Source organism: Ostrea edulis, chromosome 4 (genome assembly GCF_947568905.1).
Source record: "Ostrea edulis chromosome 4, xbOstEdul1.1, whole genome shotgun sequence".
Lineage (NCBI taxonomy): Eukaryota > Metazoa > Mollusca > Bivalvia > Ostreida > Ostreidae > Ostrea > Ostrea edulis.
This window is the reverse complement of record NC_079167.1, coordinates 91302552-91322406: the sequence shown is the minus strand read 5'-3', so window position 1 is coordinate 91322406 and position 19855 is coordinate 91302552. Positions and strand designations below refer to the sequence as shown.

General features: G+C 38.0%; 1 protein-coding gene across 1 annotated transcript in view; it reads right to left on the bottom strand.

Moving 5' to 3' along the window:
* Positions 1-318: 318 nt before the first annotated feature.
* LOC125668570 (uncharacterized) overlaps positions 319-19855 on the bottom strand; it is a 38712-nt gene continuing 19175 nt past the window's right edge. Inside the window, exons 4-9 of the mRNA XM_048902850.2 lie at positions 16708-16910; positions 6472-6636; positions 2614-2859; positions 2371-2448; positions 2026-2134; positions 319-1558 (exon numbers count right to left, since the gene is read on the bottom strand). Coding sequence (XP_048758807.2) covers positions 1012-1558; positions 2026-2134; positions 2371-2448; positions 2614-2859; positions 6472-6636; positions 16708-16910 — 1348 coding nt within the window. The 3' untranslated portion in view covers positions 319-1011. The remainder of the gene's footprint in view (positions 1559-2025; positions 2135-2370; positions 2449-2613; positions 2860-6471; positions 6637-16707; positions 16911-19855) is intronic.

The window sequence follows — 19855 nt, the reverse complement described above, 5'->3', positions numbered from 1 at the left end:
GGAGAGCTGCTAAAACTCCAGTATTATAAAGAAATGATTCAACAAAAATAGTAATTTTTCGAAAAAGAACGCCAGAAAAGTAGTACTTAAATTGCAAAATTTCTCATCCTCATGAAACAGTAAAGACACATGCTCTCTTTTTTAACACGTAATAACATCATGGAAAAACTTTGCTTCCTTCACTGAAACTTGCTCAAAGTAAATCGTTCCCTATATAGACACATCAAGGAAATTATACAGCAATAAATTTAGCGATATTTTTCAGGGAATACCTCCTTTCCACACAAGTACATCATGCACTATTCATTTAACAGAAAATACACCAGAATGGGATGTTTATTTGGAAAATGCATGAAAAATCCCTAATACAATTTTTAATGGTAATTTAATGCGATGAAAATTTGCGGTTTCTGTACAAAAGATGATACACTTTGTTTCGCAAGTTTGTAAATAAACGAGAGTTAATCACTTAAGATACATCAAAAGAATATGAAGGGATGCCCGTTTTTCTTTCCATATTAGTATGGGTTAATAAGATATAAAAAAAAAAAAAATAAAACTTTAACGTGGAAAATTAGTTCATGTGGATAGCCTTCGAAAATAGATGCATGTACATGTATCGTTTTTTAAAATTCAAATTCATTTTGTATGTTCATTGGATGGCGTTCAGCTCATTTCTAGTAATAAACGATTGAAATGATAAATGAAATCATTTTAAACGTATACAATACATCAACAGAACCCTTCATTACGTATACATCTCAAACATATGTTAGAATCACAAAGCACCTATGTATAAGTTGCAGTGTTGCTTTGCATACGGAAGTGTATTTTCTGAGCATTGGTAAGAGCTCATTTTCATTTATCAATGGAATTCGGAGTGCAGTGACTGGGCAATTTAAAATATCGTGTGATATAGGCATATGCATAAACATTTCAATACAAACTCAGTATATCCCCGTTAAAAAAGCTAAAATTGTTTGATTTAATTTCGTGTTATTTGGCTTACAGTTATTTTAGGTCAAAAGTGACATCATCATAAGATACGATGGAGCCTCGGTTTGCACATTCCACTGCAGACTTCCGCTTTTTGTCTTGTAGTTCCGGTTCGTAACCTCCGTTACTGTATTCAAGTTGTGTTTTAAGCATTGTGTTTGGTAGTTTCGCGTAACTATGGCTCTCGGTGTCTCTAATGGAACACTCATAGGGGTCGTGGTATGTATTGTCTGGTCTCCCTGTGACGTGATTTATCACTGATCCACGAATAGCATCCAGGTACATCTCTCTGTTTCCTAGAGCACTTACTTCCTCAATTTCTGATGCTACGTCATATTTGACGTCAACATCCGACACTGCGAGTTGATGACACGCATCCAAATACATATCCCGCTCCTGTGCGGAGGCAATTCTCTCGTTTTCTTTGTTGTTTTCAGCTTCTTTGTCATATTCAATAGAATAGTAAATGGTCTCCGAGTTTGGAAGCTCGCTATATCCATTTTGGGGTTGTTTCGATGCCTCGGAAGTTTCGCCAACATTTTGCTTTTCTTTTTTTCTTTTTCTAAAAGTATCATACAATAAGATTTTCTCCATCACTTTGTTTTCTTTCATTTTTCCTTCCATCATTTACTTTCAAAACTTTAATCAGTCTCCAATCTAATTAAAATTAAATCCTTTGATCAAAGGGTCTAAAAAAAATACTGAAAACTGAGGTAGAAAAGTAGTTATTTTTCACAAATATCTAAAAGCATTCATGGCATAAAGGATTTTTAACAAATATACTGCAGTTATTCTCTTCGGTTTGGAAACTAAAGTGAAGATGCCATAGTTAAATTGTCAAAGCGATGTTGCAATTTTAATCCATTTTATCAACTTTAAAAAAAAAAAAAAAAAGATAATCTTAGTCAAACAGCATGGTTTGTGACGTCATAATTACACGTCATAATACAAGGAATGACAAACTGCAGGGAACTAAAAAAAAGTTATATAGTGCCTTTGTCAGACTTTATTACAGAGATAAAAATATACCTTCTAAATCTATGAAGCACTACAGCAATAACTAGTGTTGTTAGGAGAAGAACTCCGACCGCAACCGCTAGAATGTACACCAGGATATTTGTAGGACCCGCCTGGACGACTAGAAGAAGATACAATCGAACTTTTACAGGTCTGGAGATATTACAATTACACACAATTTATGCACCTCATCCGGAATATGAGTAACAGAACCATTTGTTTGCAAATCAACATTTGTATTTCAAAAAATAATTTCTAATTAGTGTACCATCGTGATAATCATGTCATTTAAGTGTTTATAATACAGGTAAATATACATGAATAGTCATTTTGAATTATATTACAGATAAATACTACCTTGAGATTGTGTTGATTCGGGAGAAATCGGTGGCGATGTCTTCAGATCCTCATTATTCACAATCTGTGGATCTGTGACTGTGTAATGACGATAAAAATATTACAAAATATCTCTACCAGCCAGAAATGGAAATTTTTCTGATGTCTACAATTTTATTGTTCCTAAAAAGTAAATTTCAGCAAGAATATTTCAAGGGAAGAAAAAAATACAGGTTAATCAGATCAGAAGTAAAAGAACAGTACCGATACTTTTGGGTGCACTAGAGTGGACAATACTTCGTGGAGTTGTAGCCGTACTTCTAGAGGTTGTTGGGCTAGATATTGTTGATACAGAAGTGGTTGTTGTTGGAATGTCTGTGGTTGTCTCTGACGTAGTTGTGGTGTCAATGTTCCCACTCTCGATACTTTCCATGCTGGTCGACGTCACATCCTGTGAAGAAGATGAGGACGAACTTGTCTCTTCTGGTGTAGTGGTGTAGAGTCTCTTCTCTGAAATCATGAGAGAAAGTAAGTTTTTTGGGGGGTTAGATGAAATGTGAAGACAACGAACAGTGATCAATATCATAAATCCCATAAGTAATACAAAATAGATAGTCGGGCAAACACGGAACCCCGGACACATCAGAGGCGGGACCAGGCGATCAGGAGGAGCAAGCATCTCCTGTCGACCGGCCACATCCGCCGAGAGCCCCACATCCCAATCAGGCAAACGGAGTCATCGGCAGTCAAAACTAATATGCCACAAACGGCCCAACAATCGGTATGAAACATAACAGCACACAGCACTCGACCCAATAATAGGCTGCACTGGCAAACTAGATCGTTATAACGACCACAGAACTTGCAAAACGCCGACCCCAGAGGAGATTGCCGAAACCCCCGCACCAGCAGCCCGCCTCGACCTAAAAACTGACCATACGCAGAATAAGCTCTTTCGTATCGAATCAGCTGAGAGATACAAACACCATATGCAGGCGATAACGGAACGCTGCTACACAAACATGGGAAACCGACGAGGGAGAAGCCGAAATCATCCCGTCTGTCATAAATCTTAGTTGCTACTTTGCCGTCAACATCCACTCCCAACAAAATATCTTAGTATGAAGCAGAAGTGGACGACCCTGTGGTGTCCCTTATTTCGAGCTCGCAGAGACATACCGAATCGACATATGAATGAAAGTCACCACTGCCAACAGACAAAACGTCGTCGATATATTTAAATGTCGAACTGAAGGCTATGGCAAGAAATTTTTCCTCCCCATATAGCTTGCAGATCGCATGCTCCATGTAATACAACGGATTAATCAAGGTCGTTTACAAAGGGCCAGCAAATACATTTACCAACAGCACTCGGTTTTGAATTGCAAGTTACAGTGTATCTGCACAGAGGACCTTGTTTAAAACAGCACAGGGAGAAAATTCTTTCAGACGTTTCCTTTAGCAGGAGCACTTGATTTACAATTCCTTAGGACTATAACTATGTAATGTGTCTAATGTAGCGAAAGATCATCGGTCCTTTCATAATGCTTGTTCAATGTTTGGTACTCTCCATCTTACTTTCATGAAACGTCGTTTGAGTGAAGTAAAAAATACACGGGTCTCGAAATTAGAATATGCAGATACACAATTTTTTTTTACCAATAAAAATCAATAGATCGGATCATATCAAAAGGTAGGAAAATATAAATACCGCTTCGTCTAAAGAGGAATAACCCTTGAATTTTTTTTAATTGATTGATTAAATGACTAGAAGACATTGTTTAACGTGAAAGATGAAGATAACGAACAGTGCCAATCTCATAAATCCCATAAGCAATACAAAATAGATAGTTGGGCAAACACGGACCCCTGGACACACCAGAGGTGGGATCAAGTCCCTCCCGAGATTTTCACTCATACAGAGACGTCATCATTACCGTTGAAGGGTTGCAAAATTTAGGCCTATGCTCGGCGATTATCGTGCCACACCTGCTGTGACACGGGGCCCTTGTTTCTGAGGTCTCATTTGAAGGACCGCCTCATTTAGTTGCCTTTTACGACAAGCAAGGGGTACTGAGGACCTATTCTAATCCGAACCCACACGGGAAAGAAGACAACAACAGAAAAACAGTAAATGTATTGCATATCGTGAAATCATATAAAATTTAGCTCTGTCTAAAACCAGAAATGTATATGGCGAGATGAAGAAAAAAGTTTGATCAGATCCAAGGACATTTCAGCTTAAACACAGAATCTCTGCATGCCTAGGAGACGAAGTAATGATATTGCATACCGAAGAAATATGATTTATATTGATGACTCATTTAATAGAAAATTATATAGATTATCATAGCAACTGTTGAATGACATTAAAACGAACCATCACAAGGCATGCATGTAAATTGTTTCCATCTTTTTTAAGCAGAGACGATTTGAGGATTCCAGGGGACCATGTTTGTCCAATTCTCTATTTTGTATTCCTTATGGAGTTATGAAATTGATCACTGTTCGTTATCTAAAAGTAGGGTTGAATCTATTAATAATATTGAGTAGATGACCCCTAATGGTTTTGAGGTCAAGGATCAAACTGGACATAGGGATATACTGTCTACTGAATATTTGAAGAGCCCTTTCCTTGAAAGACCTCAAACTTGGCATACTGGTACATCTTAAGGAGTAGATTATCCCTATAGATTTTGAGGTCACATGGTCAAAGGCCAACATTCAATCCACTCTTGATACTGTCTGCTCAGTATCTTGAGAAACCTTAGCTTGACGGACATCAAACTTTGTACATGTACATCTTAAGGAGTAAATGACCTCTATTGATTTTGAGGTAACATGGTCAAAGTTCAAGGGTCAATCCACTCTGGACATAAAAAAAATACTGTCCATTCAATATCTTGAGAATCCTTTACTTGACAGACATCAAACTTCGTACAATGGTACATAATAAGGAGTAGATAACCTTTATTATTTTCGGTTCACATGGTCAAGAGTCACACTGGACATAGAATATATTGTCTCCTATATTCTAAGAATGATTTGCTTGATTGACACCAAACTTGGTACACTGGTATATCCTAAGGAGTAGATGATCCCTATTGATTTTTATGTTACATGGTCAAATCCCAAGGGTCAATCCATTCTGGACATAGCAAGATATTGTCCGCTCTTGAATTGTTTTGGCACTACTATCAATTAAATGATACATGAGTATAACCCTTTTTAATTTTGCACCACGGCGGGTATATATGTTTTACAACCATTTCTTGTTATGTTTAAAATGTTAAATGACATATGAGTTCTCTACTTTTTTCTCACACTCAAATAAACTTTACCAAGAAATATGCGGAATCGTTCTAAAGGAAGGGAATTACCATCAAAATATATGTAATTTTGCTTTCATTACTAGTCACTATACTTTAATTTTTTATGAATATGAAGATTTCACAAGGGAACAAATATATTCTTTTGTAAGTCTCCTTTTCTGGAAACTTGAATTTAGCTGAAAATCCACCAGCTTCCACAGCTCCGCTTTAGATCCATAGAAACCCCCAGGCGACCCAATCCTTGCATTAATTTGCGTTCACATGGATAGCTCATGGATGCGTCTCTGGAAGAAGTCAGAGGACCCAGTGCTTGATTGATTGTATATTGTTTAACATCCCTCTTGAGAATCTTTCATTTATAATTATGGAGACGTCACCATTGCCGGTAAAGGGCTGCAAAATTTAGGCCTATGCTCGGCGCTTTTGGCCATTGAGCAGAGAGGGATCTTTATCGTGTCACGCCTATTGTGACATGGGACCTCGGTTTTTGCCAAATTTAGTCGCCTCTTCCGACAAGAAAGGGGTACTGAAGACCTATTCTAACCCGGATCCCATCACTGAGTTAATCAATCTGAATTGTCTAGATGATGATGAAGACGATGATGATGGTGTTGGTGATGTGGTGATGATGGTATTGATGATGATGTGGTGATGATGGTATTGATGATGATGAGGTGGTGGTGGTGGTGATGATGATGATGTGGTGGTTGTGTTGATGATGTGGTGATGATGGAATTGATGATGATGTGGTGATGATGTGATGGTGTTGATGATGATGATGATAACATACCAATACAGTAGGCGCTGGAACAAGCGTCGGTCTTCTTAAGATAATAAACCCGGTAACTCCCACAATTCTTCACACGTATTAGCCACTGTCTAGAACAGCAGCCATTCTGGTCAGAAAAGCAGGCTGTTCGGTAAACCTCCCCATCAGAAACGTTTGGAACGCTACCTGAAATTCACCTCCAGACTTAATTAAGGGAGTACCAAACAGATACGTTAAAATTTCCCTCAAGTTCAATTTTTTTTAAACTTTCATATTTTGTTCTAAGGAACAGAACCTCTTACTGTGCATGGTATAAAAGAAATCTATGTTATCCTTTTTATTCACATAGTTTCAAATATAGTATATCAGACCCCAGTTAGAAGAATATGAAATTGGTTTAAACTATATTTATTAAATGAAGCATTACATGAAACATACAAAAAGATGCAAAATGAACAGGATTCGGAAATAAGTGCTAGCACTTATATAAATCCGTCTCCTATTTTACATTAATAAATCAGAATCGTATTATGGTTATGGCATAAACATATATATGCGATTCGTCATTTACATGTACATACAAAATAATGATAAAACAATAGTGATGATAATGTGTGATGGGGTTGTTCGAATATTTCAACTTCATTTACAACATATACAAAAGGCAAATATTAGAATGCAAGCGAAAGTGAAATTAAACTTTCATGATAAGAATGTGTCCTATGTAAAAATTATCTATAGAGATTTTATAAAAAATGATAATGCTTTCTATAAAGCTGACCTATTTGTTACTAATTAAATCTTGACAAAATAATTTGTAATTGATAAATTTGTGTATACTGCGACGTACAATATAACATGCATGGCTCGTCATAGACAAATCTTAAACGTAAAATTGCTACATATTAAGATCTTTTAAAAGGAAATGTATAATTCAAATTTTGAATAAAATTAAGATAATGAACGAATTGATTCTGAAATTGATATACATGTATTCTAAATTAAAGAAAATGCAACCTAGGATTTCTGATATTTTGGACTTTTTAAAAAATAATAATTCAGATAAAATTGACAAATTCGGCAAATGACGTCATCATATTTGACCTTTAACCTTAAGATATGACCTTGGCCTTCATATACTTTTTAAAGACAAAAGGGCTGCTTAAACATGTGTCCAAATCTCCGGTCTCTTATAGATATACACAACAAAGGTACCCAATGACCGTGTTTTCGTGTGGCAGGATAACCTCCGAGGTCGAGAAATGTTGTTTTGAAATAGAAAAGCCATGGTGTTAGCCGACGCTTTTATATTTCATACAACATTTCGAGTCCAAGCAGGTTATCCTGCAACATACACAAATACAACAACGTTAGCTTCATTCTACTACGGCTCACAGGGGCTCGGTTGTCAGATACTGAAGTTTTGTATTATTTGTTCCCGAATAATAAATTGAAGTTTTGCATGATTTGTGTCCGAATAATAGATTATATAAATAAAATCCACCACCAAAATCCGCTTTTTTCGAGGTTTTAAAAAAGGTGTATCATGTGTACATTAAAAAAAGTAAAGGGACGACACTCGCCATCTTGGATTTCTGGGGGGCCCTCGATTCACGGCTTGTTTTTAACAATTTCTAATCTCTGCCTACCGGTTTCTGGCGAGATCTATGTTGGAAAAAGATCCAACGACTTCTCCCTATCGTCTGCTTATGTCTACATGCCGTATTAAAGATCCAGTGACCCGAAACATCCTCGATACCTGCCCCTACTTATCGAAAGCAACGGAAGTTTGTATCGAGTGACACGACGCCTACCGGAGCTCTCCATATAATCACTAGGGTGTCCGAATGCATACGGTAAGTCCAGAGAAATCAACACCGCAAAAACAGCAGCTCTTTAATAAAAAGTGTTGCCTTTGCTTTAAAATGGTCACAATTTTTTGATAGACGGCCAAGGTGCTGACAATGGAATTGTAGTGAAATTCCGTTGATCAAGTTAATCATATGCAAATTAGATAATCAAGGTTGAATTATTCTTTTCTAATCATATGTTATCTCCTGTGTTCGGACAATGTTCCAAACGTTAAGATGATCTAGATCTGACTCAGCAGATTTAGGGAAACTATATAAAGCGGTCTTATTCAAGATCGGTTGTTCATTCTGGAAGAAGTCGTCGTATAGTGAAGACGTGCTTGGAGGTAAGGTGTTTATGACTACTCATTTGCGGTGTCTCAAATTGCTGAAGACGGACCATTTGGGTATCATAAATTCTTGCTGAATAAAAAGGAGCAAAGTGTATTAATAGGGTGTTTGAAACCCAGTGTTTAGAAATAGGTCTGGGAGCTAAGGCTCAAATGTAAGTTTCAGACCTAGGCTCAGAGCACAGAGAGATAACAGAGAAAAACCAGATAAATATAGAAGATCAGTTTAAATCATTGTGTTGTTGATTATTATTGATTCTGTTCTATTATTTTATTTAAATCCAATCAGTAGAATACGCCAAGTAGCGTAAGGAAAATTATATATATATATCTACTTCATTCGTGGTCGAACCTACAAAACACATTACAAATTTTTGGTGGCAGCGGTGGGATGATCTAAACCCCTTGTTATTTAAGAAGCACAATTAACATTACTTAAAGTTTGTCTGAGAAATATTATGATTAGGTCTTAAACCATGGATGAGGTTGACAAAGAGATAAGTTATCTTGAAGAGAAAATTAAAGAGTTCTCAAACGAAAGTATGCATTTAAAAGAAAAAGAGAGACAGAAAACATCTACACCAATAACGAATAGAGATTCTGGCATTGGTGCCTCAGAACAAGTGAAGAGTTCTGAACCCATACGAGAGTTTGGAGGTGCAAGACCTAAAGTAAGGGTTGAGGCTGAAACAGAAACTGATTTTGACTACATCAGTGATAGAACACATAGACCAGCTTCAGACCATGCGCTTTATTCTGAAACCCCGAGAAATGTTCCAAGCAATGTTACTACACGCAGGTTTAGAGACAATAGATTTGAAACACTTGATGTTCGGGACCGCATGAGAAAAGATGAAAAGTCTAGTAAGCTGAAACCCGCAACTTATGACGGAACGACGTCGTGGTTAGACTATAAGTCGCATTTCAATGCATGCGCTTGCTTGAACCACTGGTCGGAGGAAGAAAAGGGAATGTATCTGGCCGTGTCATTAAGAGGTCTAGCACAGGGTGTGCTTGGAAACCTCCCAGAATATCTTCAAATGGATTTTAAAGAGTTGTGCAGGTCCCTGGAAGAACGCTTTTCACCAGCTAATCAGACAGAACTGTACAGGGCACAACTAAGGGAGAGACGGCAGAAAGCATCTGAAACAATACCCCAGCTGGGCCAAGACATTAGACGACTAACACGCCTGGCATACCCAACAGCTCCAGGAGATGTGTGTGAAACACTGGCGAAAGAATATTTTATTGATGCACTTGTAAGTTTTGACATGCGTCTGAGAATTAAGCAGTCACGACCTCAGAACCTAAATGATGCCATTAGACACGCTGTGGAGCTGAATGCTTTTATTGGGGCAGAACGCAGAAGGAGTGAAGAGAGTGGGTTCGTTCGAGAAGCAGGAGGCGATAATGCTTCCTATGAATCTAACAGCAGTAGTTTAGAAGACTCTATAAAATCAATAAAGGAGATGCTGCTGAGCCTACAGACAGATGTGAATAAGATGAAAACTGAGCAACAGAAGCCTCGTACTTACCATACTTCTTACAACACACCTCGGAAGTTTGAAGAAAAGAAGCAGGGAGTTGGCTCTTCCAAAAAGTGTTTCAACTGCGGTAAGCCTGGGCACTTCAAGAAGGATTGTAGATCCAGAATCAAGAGTAAGACTAATGCTCAGCAAGGACACTCTGACTCATTGAGCAAAAGCAAAAGTGGCAGAACCATTGACACAGGGAAAGAGAGTTCTGGACAATTTAAAATGGCTATCAATAATGAGAGCAAGTCAAAAGAAAAACATAAAGGTTGCATTGGAATCCACAAAAAGTCCAATGAACCAGGCATGTACATTCGTGGTACCATTAATGATGTACCTGTCATGACATTAGTTGACACTGGTGCCACGGTTACACTCATTTCGCGCAAAGTGTTTGATGCCATCTGCATGAAGCATGACTTGGAACTGAATGAGACGAACCAGAACATTTTATCAGCCTCAGGAACACCTCTCAATGTACATGGAAAAACAGTTGGTAGGCTTAAATTTGGCAAGAAAGTGATATATCAAGCAGTTATAGTTGCGGATATGACTGTTGATGTTGTTCTAGGCTTAGACTGCTTGAAGGCGAATAAAGGTGTAATAGATTTATGCAATAAAAGTCTTAGACTAGGGGATGAATCTCACCCTTTAGAATTTGAAGGCAAATTTGGGTGCTTTAGAATAGTAGCCTCAGAAACGATGACATTACCATCAAAAGCAGAAGTTGTAACAACAGGAAAAGTAATAGTACCAGACAATGAAAATTTCGATTTAGACGTTGGTGTAGTTGAGCCATCACCAACTTTCCTTAAGTCTGACAGAGGACTGGTTGGACGAACTCTAGTAAAGGGAGGTTCAACAGTCCCGGTAAGGTTGTTTAATCCATCAGAAAGTAATGTTACAATTCATTTGGGAACGACGGTTGGAGAGCTTTCGCCTATAGAGGATATAATGGAGGGCGATTTAGGTCAATCAGAATCCTCTGACACTTTGCCTGAACATTTAAAGCCGTTGTTCAAGAATTCAAGCTCAAACCTGAGTAAGAAACAAGCCAAAGTTGTAAAGTCACTTTTGATGAAGTATGCTCTCTTATTTACGAAGTCTGATAAAGACGTCGGAAGGACAGGTCTGACAAAGCATACTATTAATACAGGTGATAATAGACCAATCAAAGAAGTACCAAGGAGACTGCCTGAGCACATGAATGCTGAAGTAGACAAACACATTAAAGACATGTTGGAAAATAATGTTATTGAGCCTTCCAACAGTCCTTGGGCATCTAGGGTCGTACTTGTCAAGAAAAAGGATGGTTCAACCAGGTTCTGTGTAGACTATCGACGACTAAACGCTATTACAGAAAAAGATGCTTATCCAATACCACGCATCGATGAAACCCTAGATCAACTTGTTGGGTGCAAGTGGTTTTCAACTCTCGACCTACACTCTGGGTACTGGCAGATTGAAATGGATCCTAAGGATAAGCCTAAGACAGCGTTTGTAACTCGAAATGGCCTGTATCATTTTAATGTGATGCCATTCGGGTTATGTAACGCCCCTGCCACGTTTGAGAGGTTGATGGAGACCACACTAGCAGGCTTGCAATGGGACATATGTCTCATTTACCTTGACGATATAATAGTATACGCTAAGACATTTGAAGAAATGAATAGGAATTTGTCAAGGGTGTTTGAGAAACTCGCAGCTGCAGGTTTAAAGCTAAAGGCTAAGAAATGCACATTGTTTGCTCAAAGTGTTGAATACCTGGGACATGTAGTGTCTGAACATGGAATATCCACTGACCCAAAGAAGACGGAGGTTATACGAAAATGGCCTCGCCCAAACAATGTAACTGAACTAAGATCTTTTCTTGGATTCTGTAGTTATTACAGAAAATTTGTGCCAAATTTTGCAGTATTAGCTAAACCGCTTCATGTTCTGACACAGAAAGGCCAAGGATTTTTATGGTCTGAGGAATGTCAGGAAGGGTTTGAGATTTTGCGTGAAAAACTTACCAAAGCACCTATGCTTTCACATCCTGATTTTTCCAAGCCATTTGTACTTGATACAGATGCTAGTGATGTGGCAATAGGAGCTATACTGTCACAGGTACATGGTGGCGAAGAAAGGGTTATTAGTTATGCCAGTCGGTGCTTGACTAAGGCTGAACGTAAGTATTGTGTAACACGTAAAGAGTTACTTGCCATAGTGTACTTTGTTAAGTACTTCAGACATTATCTGTATGGAAAGCCCTTTCTTGTTCGAACTGATCATAGTTCATTAAGATGGCTTCTGAACAAGAAGGATGCAGAAGGTCAACTTGCCAGGTGGATAGAAACGCTATCTACCTATGAGATTCAAGTCCAACATAGGCCAGGAAAATTACATAGGAACGCTGATGCACTCAGTAGAATTCCTTGCAAGCAGTGCGGAAGTGATTTTTGTATCAGCAAAATAGCGAAAACCAGAGCCCAACTTAGAGCTGTGTTTGAGGAGAAGGACACTAGCAGTATGACATTGTTGGAAATACAAGAACAGGACAAAGATATCTCTGTTGTCAAGTCATGGCTGGAGAACAACAAGAGACCAGTGTTTGAAGACATAAGGAGTAAAGGATACTTTCTAAGATCCCTTTGGAGTCAATGGAATAGACTAACTCTGAGGAATGGTATAGTTTGCAGGTGCTGGACAGTGCTGGAAACAAATGAAGAGCTACTTCAACAAGTGATCCCTCTATTTGAGAGGCGGAATATTCTAAGACACTGTCATGATGATAGAACGTCCGGACATCTAGGAGTTCACAAAACGTTGGCTCGGGTTCGGCAGAGATATTACTGGCCGGGCTTGCAACAAGACGTAAGGCAATATGTCACAGGCTGTGATACTTGTACAATGCGCAAAAGTCCTAATAAGAAGAAGGTGTCACCCATGGAAATCGTACCCTCAGGCATGCCCATGGACCGCATAGCAACCGACATCCTCGGTGAGTTGCCCATAACGGAGGACGGGAACAGGTACATTTTGGTAGTCTCAGACTACTTCACAAAATGGACAGAGGCGTTCCCCATGCCAAACATGGAGGCTAAAACCGTAACGAAACTTATAGTGGAGGAAGTAGTTACAAGGTTTGGGACACCCAGAATAATCCATTCAGACCAGGGTAGACAAGATGAGAGTGAGCTCTTTACAGAGATGTGTAGGCTCCTGGGCATACAAAAGACCAGAACCACACCCTACCACCCACAATCTGATGGGATGGTAGAGAGGTTCAACAGAACTTTGACAGCAATGCTTAGTGCCTATGTGCAAGAAAATCAGAGAGATTGGGACACTCATATTCCATATATTATGATGGCGTACAGGTCGGCAGAACATAAGTCCACGGGGTTCACACCCAACTTGCTTATGCTGGGTAGGGAAACATCTCTGCCAGTAGATCTAATGTATGAAATGCCTGAGACAATGAAAGAGGAAAGTCTAAACCATTGGGCTTGGACCCTGCGTGAGAAGTTAGAAAGAACACACAGTTTTGTACGCGAGAATTTAGAAACTGCTATGAATAGACAGAAGAGGTACCATGACATGAAATTGTCATGGGAAAGGTTTAAGCCGGGAGACAGAGTTTTTGTGTACTTTCCGCAGAAAAAGATCGGCTGCTCTCCAAAACTTACTTCGTTTTGGCGTGGACCATATGAAGTGCTGGAACAATGGTCTGATGTGCTATATGCAGTTTCATGTGGCAGAAAAGGTGAAAAACAAATCATTCACTGCGACAGATTGCGTAAAAAAAGAAATCAGACCCTTAACTTTGAAGATACGGAAATTGAAAACGAGTCTTTGTTAGATGAGGTAGAATCAGAAAACACAGATTTAGCTGAACTGACTGCAATTGATACAGTGGAAGAGCTAGTTCCAGTTACTGGACAGAAACGCATCCGAAAACAACCAAAATGGTTGCAAGATTATGAGCTGTAAAGCTAAGATATCAAAAAAAAAAAAAAAATTTATGAAAATTTATGTTCTGAAAAGAAATAAGCTCAGAGATATTTTTTTTTATTTTGCAGAAAATGCCGAACACCAAGTTCGCAAAAGCAAAGTCGTGTAGCAAGTGTCCCTTGTGTGATGGAGAAGTTCTGGACAATAGGTGGCGTGAACACCTGCTAAAGTGCAATGGAGGAAAATTCCCGTGCAAGACCTGTGGCAAACTCTTTAAGAAGAGCTCGTACCTACAACGTCATGAGAGAAAGTTTCATGGTAAAGATGAAGTACCTGAGAAGGAACGTGATGCAGACAAAGGGTGGCTAGAGCAAGACCCAGGTGATTTGAACGGAGAGATCTCCAATGATAGTAGTTCTGGTGGCAGTAGTAGTGACAGTGAAGAGGAAGTAACTGCTCAACAAATTCAAGGTAGACTGCCTCCAGCATCACAGGTTGAGAAGATAAAAGGGAATAAGGATGAAGAGAACAATTGCAGTATTTTGGAGGAGGGTAGAACTGTGAGGAAACCCACAGCACCTATCCCTGTGTTTGCTCCACAGAGAAAGACAACTATCAGCATGCCTGAGAAGGATGTGTCGGTGAACCGATTCAAGTTTAAGTCATTTTCATCCACTAGCACACAAACTGAAGTTGCAGACAGTAGTTTGCGAAACCTTGTCAAGAGAAGGAAACTTCGTAAGACAACATCCAGTTATATCAAGGATGACAAGAAGGTTGAAGAGGTTGTTGAAGAAGAGAAATTCTTTTATGATGAATGACTGATTATAGACATAAAAAAAAGGAGTGGCAAATAGCACTTAAATAAAAGATTATTTTAATGATACAAGAAAAAAAAATAAATACTTAGAGTATGACTGAAGCCAATTCTTGTGTTGAAAAAAAAAAAAAAAATGCATGATCAGAAATTTAATTCATCAAGATGCGGGACGCATATGTTTCGGAGGCGTGGGTAATTGTAGTGAAATTCCGTTGATCAAGTTAATCATATGCAAATTAGATAATCAAGGTTGAATTATTCTTTTCTAATCATATGTTATCTCCTGTGTTCGGACAATGTTCCAAACGTTAAGATGATCTAGATCTGACTCAGCAGATTTAGGGAAACTATATAAAGCGGTCTTATTCAAGACCGGTTGTTCATTCTGGAAGAAGTCGTCGTATAGTGAAGACGTGCTTGGAGGTAAGGTGTTTATGACTACTCATTTGCGGTGTCTCAAATTGCTGAAGACGGACCATTTGGGTATCATAAATTCTTGCTGAATAAAAAGGAGCAAAGTGTATTAATAGGGTGTTTGAAACCCAGTGTTTAGAAATAGGTCTGGGAGCTAAGGCTCAAATGTAAGTTTCAGACCTAGGCTCAGAGCACAGAGAGATAACAGAGAAAAACCAGATAAATATAGAAGATCAGTTTAAATCATTGTGTTGTTGATTATTATTGATTCTGTTCTATTATTTTATTTAAATCCAATCAGTAGAATACGCCAAGTAGCGTAAGGAAAATTATATATATATATCTACTTCATTCGTGGTCGAACCTACAAAACACATTACAGAATGTTTCCATTTTCATATTTACTGATATTTTGGAGAAGCCTAAAATATGATAGAATTTTGTTTCGTTATTTTGAATAAAGTTCTTGCACGTCGTATTTAAGTTGAATTGTAACATTATTTAAAACTTTGAAAACAAACAATGCACACAGTATACAGTTTTACATATCGGACCCATAAAATGATTCTAAATTGGGAAGGGGGATTTTTATTTCTCTTCTTAAAAGGCTAAAGCAGGGGAAAGACAGCCCATAAGGGGGGTGGGGGGGGGGGGGGGTGGCGAGATTTTGTTTGATATTTCAGAAATTCAGATCACAGAAGATCAGTGTGCAAGTTAAGAATTTCTTCTCAAGGTTAAAAATCGAAATGGGTAGGTTTACCAACATTCCTAGAGAGGACCGATTAATCACTAAATGCAAACCTAATACCATAGAAAATGAATTACATTTTTGACAATATGTGAAAAACGTGATAACGAAAGAAAAGAAATACAATGTATTTTAACTTATTGAAAATAAAAATTTCTGCTCTAGATATTAATTAACAAAACTATTTAGCACCTCAACGCAGAGGAGAGAAAAATTCTTGATCTTATGAGGAGATTTATTAATAATAACATAATTGAGTGTATATATATATATATATATATATATATATATATATATATATATATATATATATATGCATGACGTATTGTAATAGGATTATGTGTTCTTGAATATGCCTGGTCATTATTGTTATTTAGGTATAAATAGGTATATTCTATTGATTAGCATCTTTTCTCTAGATAGTTGTAATTATCTTATGTTTGTCTATTTTGGGCTCTGAATTAGAAATATCTAAAGTATTATGTAACAAGTAGATGAAACTATATATGACAAATCATTAGAAGTTAAACTATTCCTCATTAGTAGAGGGTGATATTGACAATATCTAAACTATTTCTTGTGACATGACAAACACCACCGAGCTTACCAAACATCCACACAGGGTAGATGGTTCCGCACTGCAGCAGGTTTTGACATGATGTCGGGATATCGGAACCCTCGTCCACTCTGTACCATCTCTCTGTGATAAAATTGTCGCACAGACCAGGTGAGTTGGAGGCCAGCAGATTAGATGGACATCGACTGTCCTGGAATCTCAGTACCTCATTATCTGTGCATGGATCAGTTCCTGTCAAAATATAATCATGTTTTGAACAAACGTTTAAGTAATCAAATTTATTCCTTTAAGATAAATACAGTTATTGAGAATGACGATTTCGACATGATTGAATATTCTGAAGTGCAATTCAATTTTTCCGGAACTTTGCGGTCCTTTCTTGACACCAGACTTAGTCCATAAATAGTCCTAACGCGAGCATGCGCTCTCGGCCTTTTCATCCTCGGGCAACAATCTCTCATACAGAGTTGCTGATCCTTACAGTGAGCATTGTAAGGATCGACAACTCTGTATGAGAGATTGCTCGGGCAAGTGTAAACTGGCACCCAGTTGACATCGCTTCTCTCACGTATTTTTTTTTTCCAGGTCAGAGGTGGTTAAAATAAGTAAACTACCCATTAAGCTGAATTCTGTAGACATCAGCTTTAATCACGTGTAGGCCTATTGATTAATTTTAGTTTTAGGAATTTCGAAATAACTGCATGTGACATCATAGGTTTTTGCTAATCTTTTTGTGCAAGATAGAAAAGTGAAGATAACGAAAGGTGCTCAATCTCATAACTCCTATAAAAAATACAGAATTAAGAGTAGGACAAACACGGTCTCCTGGATACACCAGAGGTGGGATCAGATGCCTAGGAGGAGTAAGCATCCCCTGTTGACCGGTCACATCCGCCGTGAGTCCTATATCTTGATAAATCTGTTAAACACACCTGGATTTCTCGAAAAGAACTTAAGTCGAAACTTGGACTTAAGTCTGAGATTTTACTCAAATTTTGGCTGCTCAAATGGAAGAAAACTCGAACTTAAGCACTGTAAGGAAGAAAATGGACATTCCATCCGTTAAAAAGTTGTGGTTTTTTTTTAAATCCAAGTGTATATGCCCCGGCCCCCATTCACAGACGCAGCTGACAGGTTACACATATAATTAGATATTTAAGAATCTATCCAAAGAAGTAGATAATAATGAACATGCATCTTAAAGGCTGTTTTTGGTTTAAACTTAATGAAAAAGTTTGTTGCATGCAGAACTACATATCCAATAATTCTTTGCTCGTTCAATATCTGTGTGTAAGAACTCGCACAATGCCTTTAAAAAAAACCAAACAAACCATAAGACAAATATAGAATTTACGAATTATACAAACTATCGATATCCATTCCTTAAGCAACCTAGTCACAGATTTATCGTATCCATTTTATTAACATGACATACATACGTTCGTTACATTACGTTTTCTATTATGTTATCGATTCTGCGGGCAGTAACTGCTGTATCATTTGATGTTGTCTGCTGCTTAAAAAAACTTTCACTGCGTTATCTTAAGATTTACGAATGTGTGTACATGTACGACACATCACTGAATACATGGTCTGTCATTTATAACAGTTACATGCTAATTAAAATGATGTTAATCATGTATGCGATAGCAAAAAGCAATTTGTACTTTATGAACCCAACTTAATGCATACCAGTACTGTTTATGAATTAATTTATACGATAATGATTTTATAAACACGACTTCTGCATTTCTCAGAATTTCTGACTATGTTAGTCTCAATATCGTACAGTATCAACGTAGTAAATTTGTCTCTATCCATTTCACAGGAACCGGTGTTTAACTACAAGAACAAATGTCTAGCATGGATTTTCCACGTCATTAAAACTTTTAACGACTTTCCTCCGAATTCCTCACTGATAGTGCTATACAGTGAAGTACCAGAAGGGGGGGGGGGGTAGGGTATAGGACTTCCTCCCCCTTTTAGTTTAGAAAATTCTAACTGGTGAAACGTTGCATTGCTCCTTGATGAGAGCTCACATACCCCCCACACCCCCCCCCCCCGCCTCCTTTATATAAAGAAAAGATACACCCAAGGCGCACCTTCCTGATTTGTTTAATAGATGCACTTCTACAGCAGTGGAACTAAGATATCGTCAGTTCAAGACATATGTTGAATATTAAAAGTCTTTGTTATTATTCCGAAATAGTCTTTATTATTAGTTCTACATTTAAAATTTCCCAGGTTGAGTTAAGGAATGGATAATGGGTGGGTCAACATGCTTGGTTGGTTGCTGGACTTATACATACCGCCGCGGTAATATATATAGAGCTGATCAGTGGACTGTGTGCCCCCCCCCCCCCCACCCCCCCCCCCCCCCCCCACTATATTTCTGCACTGTCCTTCAACAAAATTAATGTTATTTATAACCTACAATATACACTACAAAATTCGTTTGTCGGAATCTATAACATAGATTATAGCCTCGTGTGGTTATATTGTTTTGCAATGTAAATTCCCACTCTCAAAACAAACCTGCGAAGTACATGTTTCAATAAACCGACTACATTGCATTTACCAAATTTCCCAGCGGTTGCGCTGATTAAAAAAAAAACCCACTAATGGTTATAATACATTTATTGAATCGGAGGCGGAGCTGCACACCGTGTACGTCACATACAATTTTCGTGTTACTTTTCACAACGTTCTTCTTTCATTTTGACATTTTAGATATAGGATTTTAATTGAATAACTCTCAAAACTCTTTCACATGAACAAATTGTATATACTAATGATTTGCTGATATTTAAACTGAACTGTGTATATTCTATTCACGTTCAAATCCACACTATCTTGCCTCATTGTCCAATGCCTTACTTGAACTAGTTCCAGACCATGGCACAGATTTAGTTCCGCAATATTTAGTTGGAATCTAATCACTTCCTAAAACCCGAACATTTTAACCCGTGTTTGGACCTGAAGGAGGATGTCTAGGGGACCTGAATCGCATCTTCCCTCAACCTTTTGCCAAATGCTGATCTCAAATATAAGTTATACCCATCCCAGCATTTATTGTCAGGAAAGGAAAATTTTCTGGACGCGTATGTTACGATCCCTTACCAAACGATTTCTAACATTTCGGCCACACTTTCGGGAGAAGGGAAATAATATCAACTTT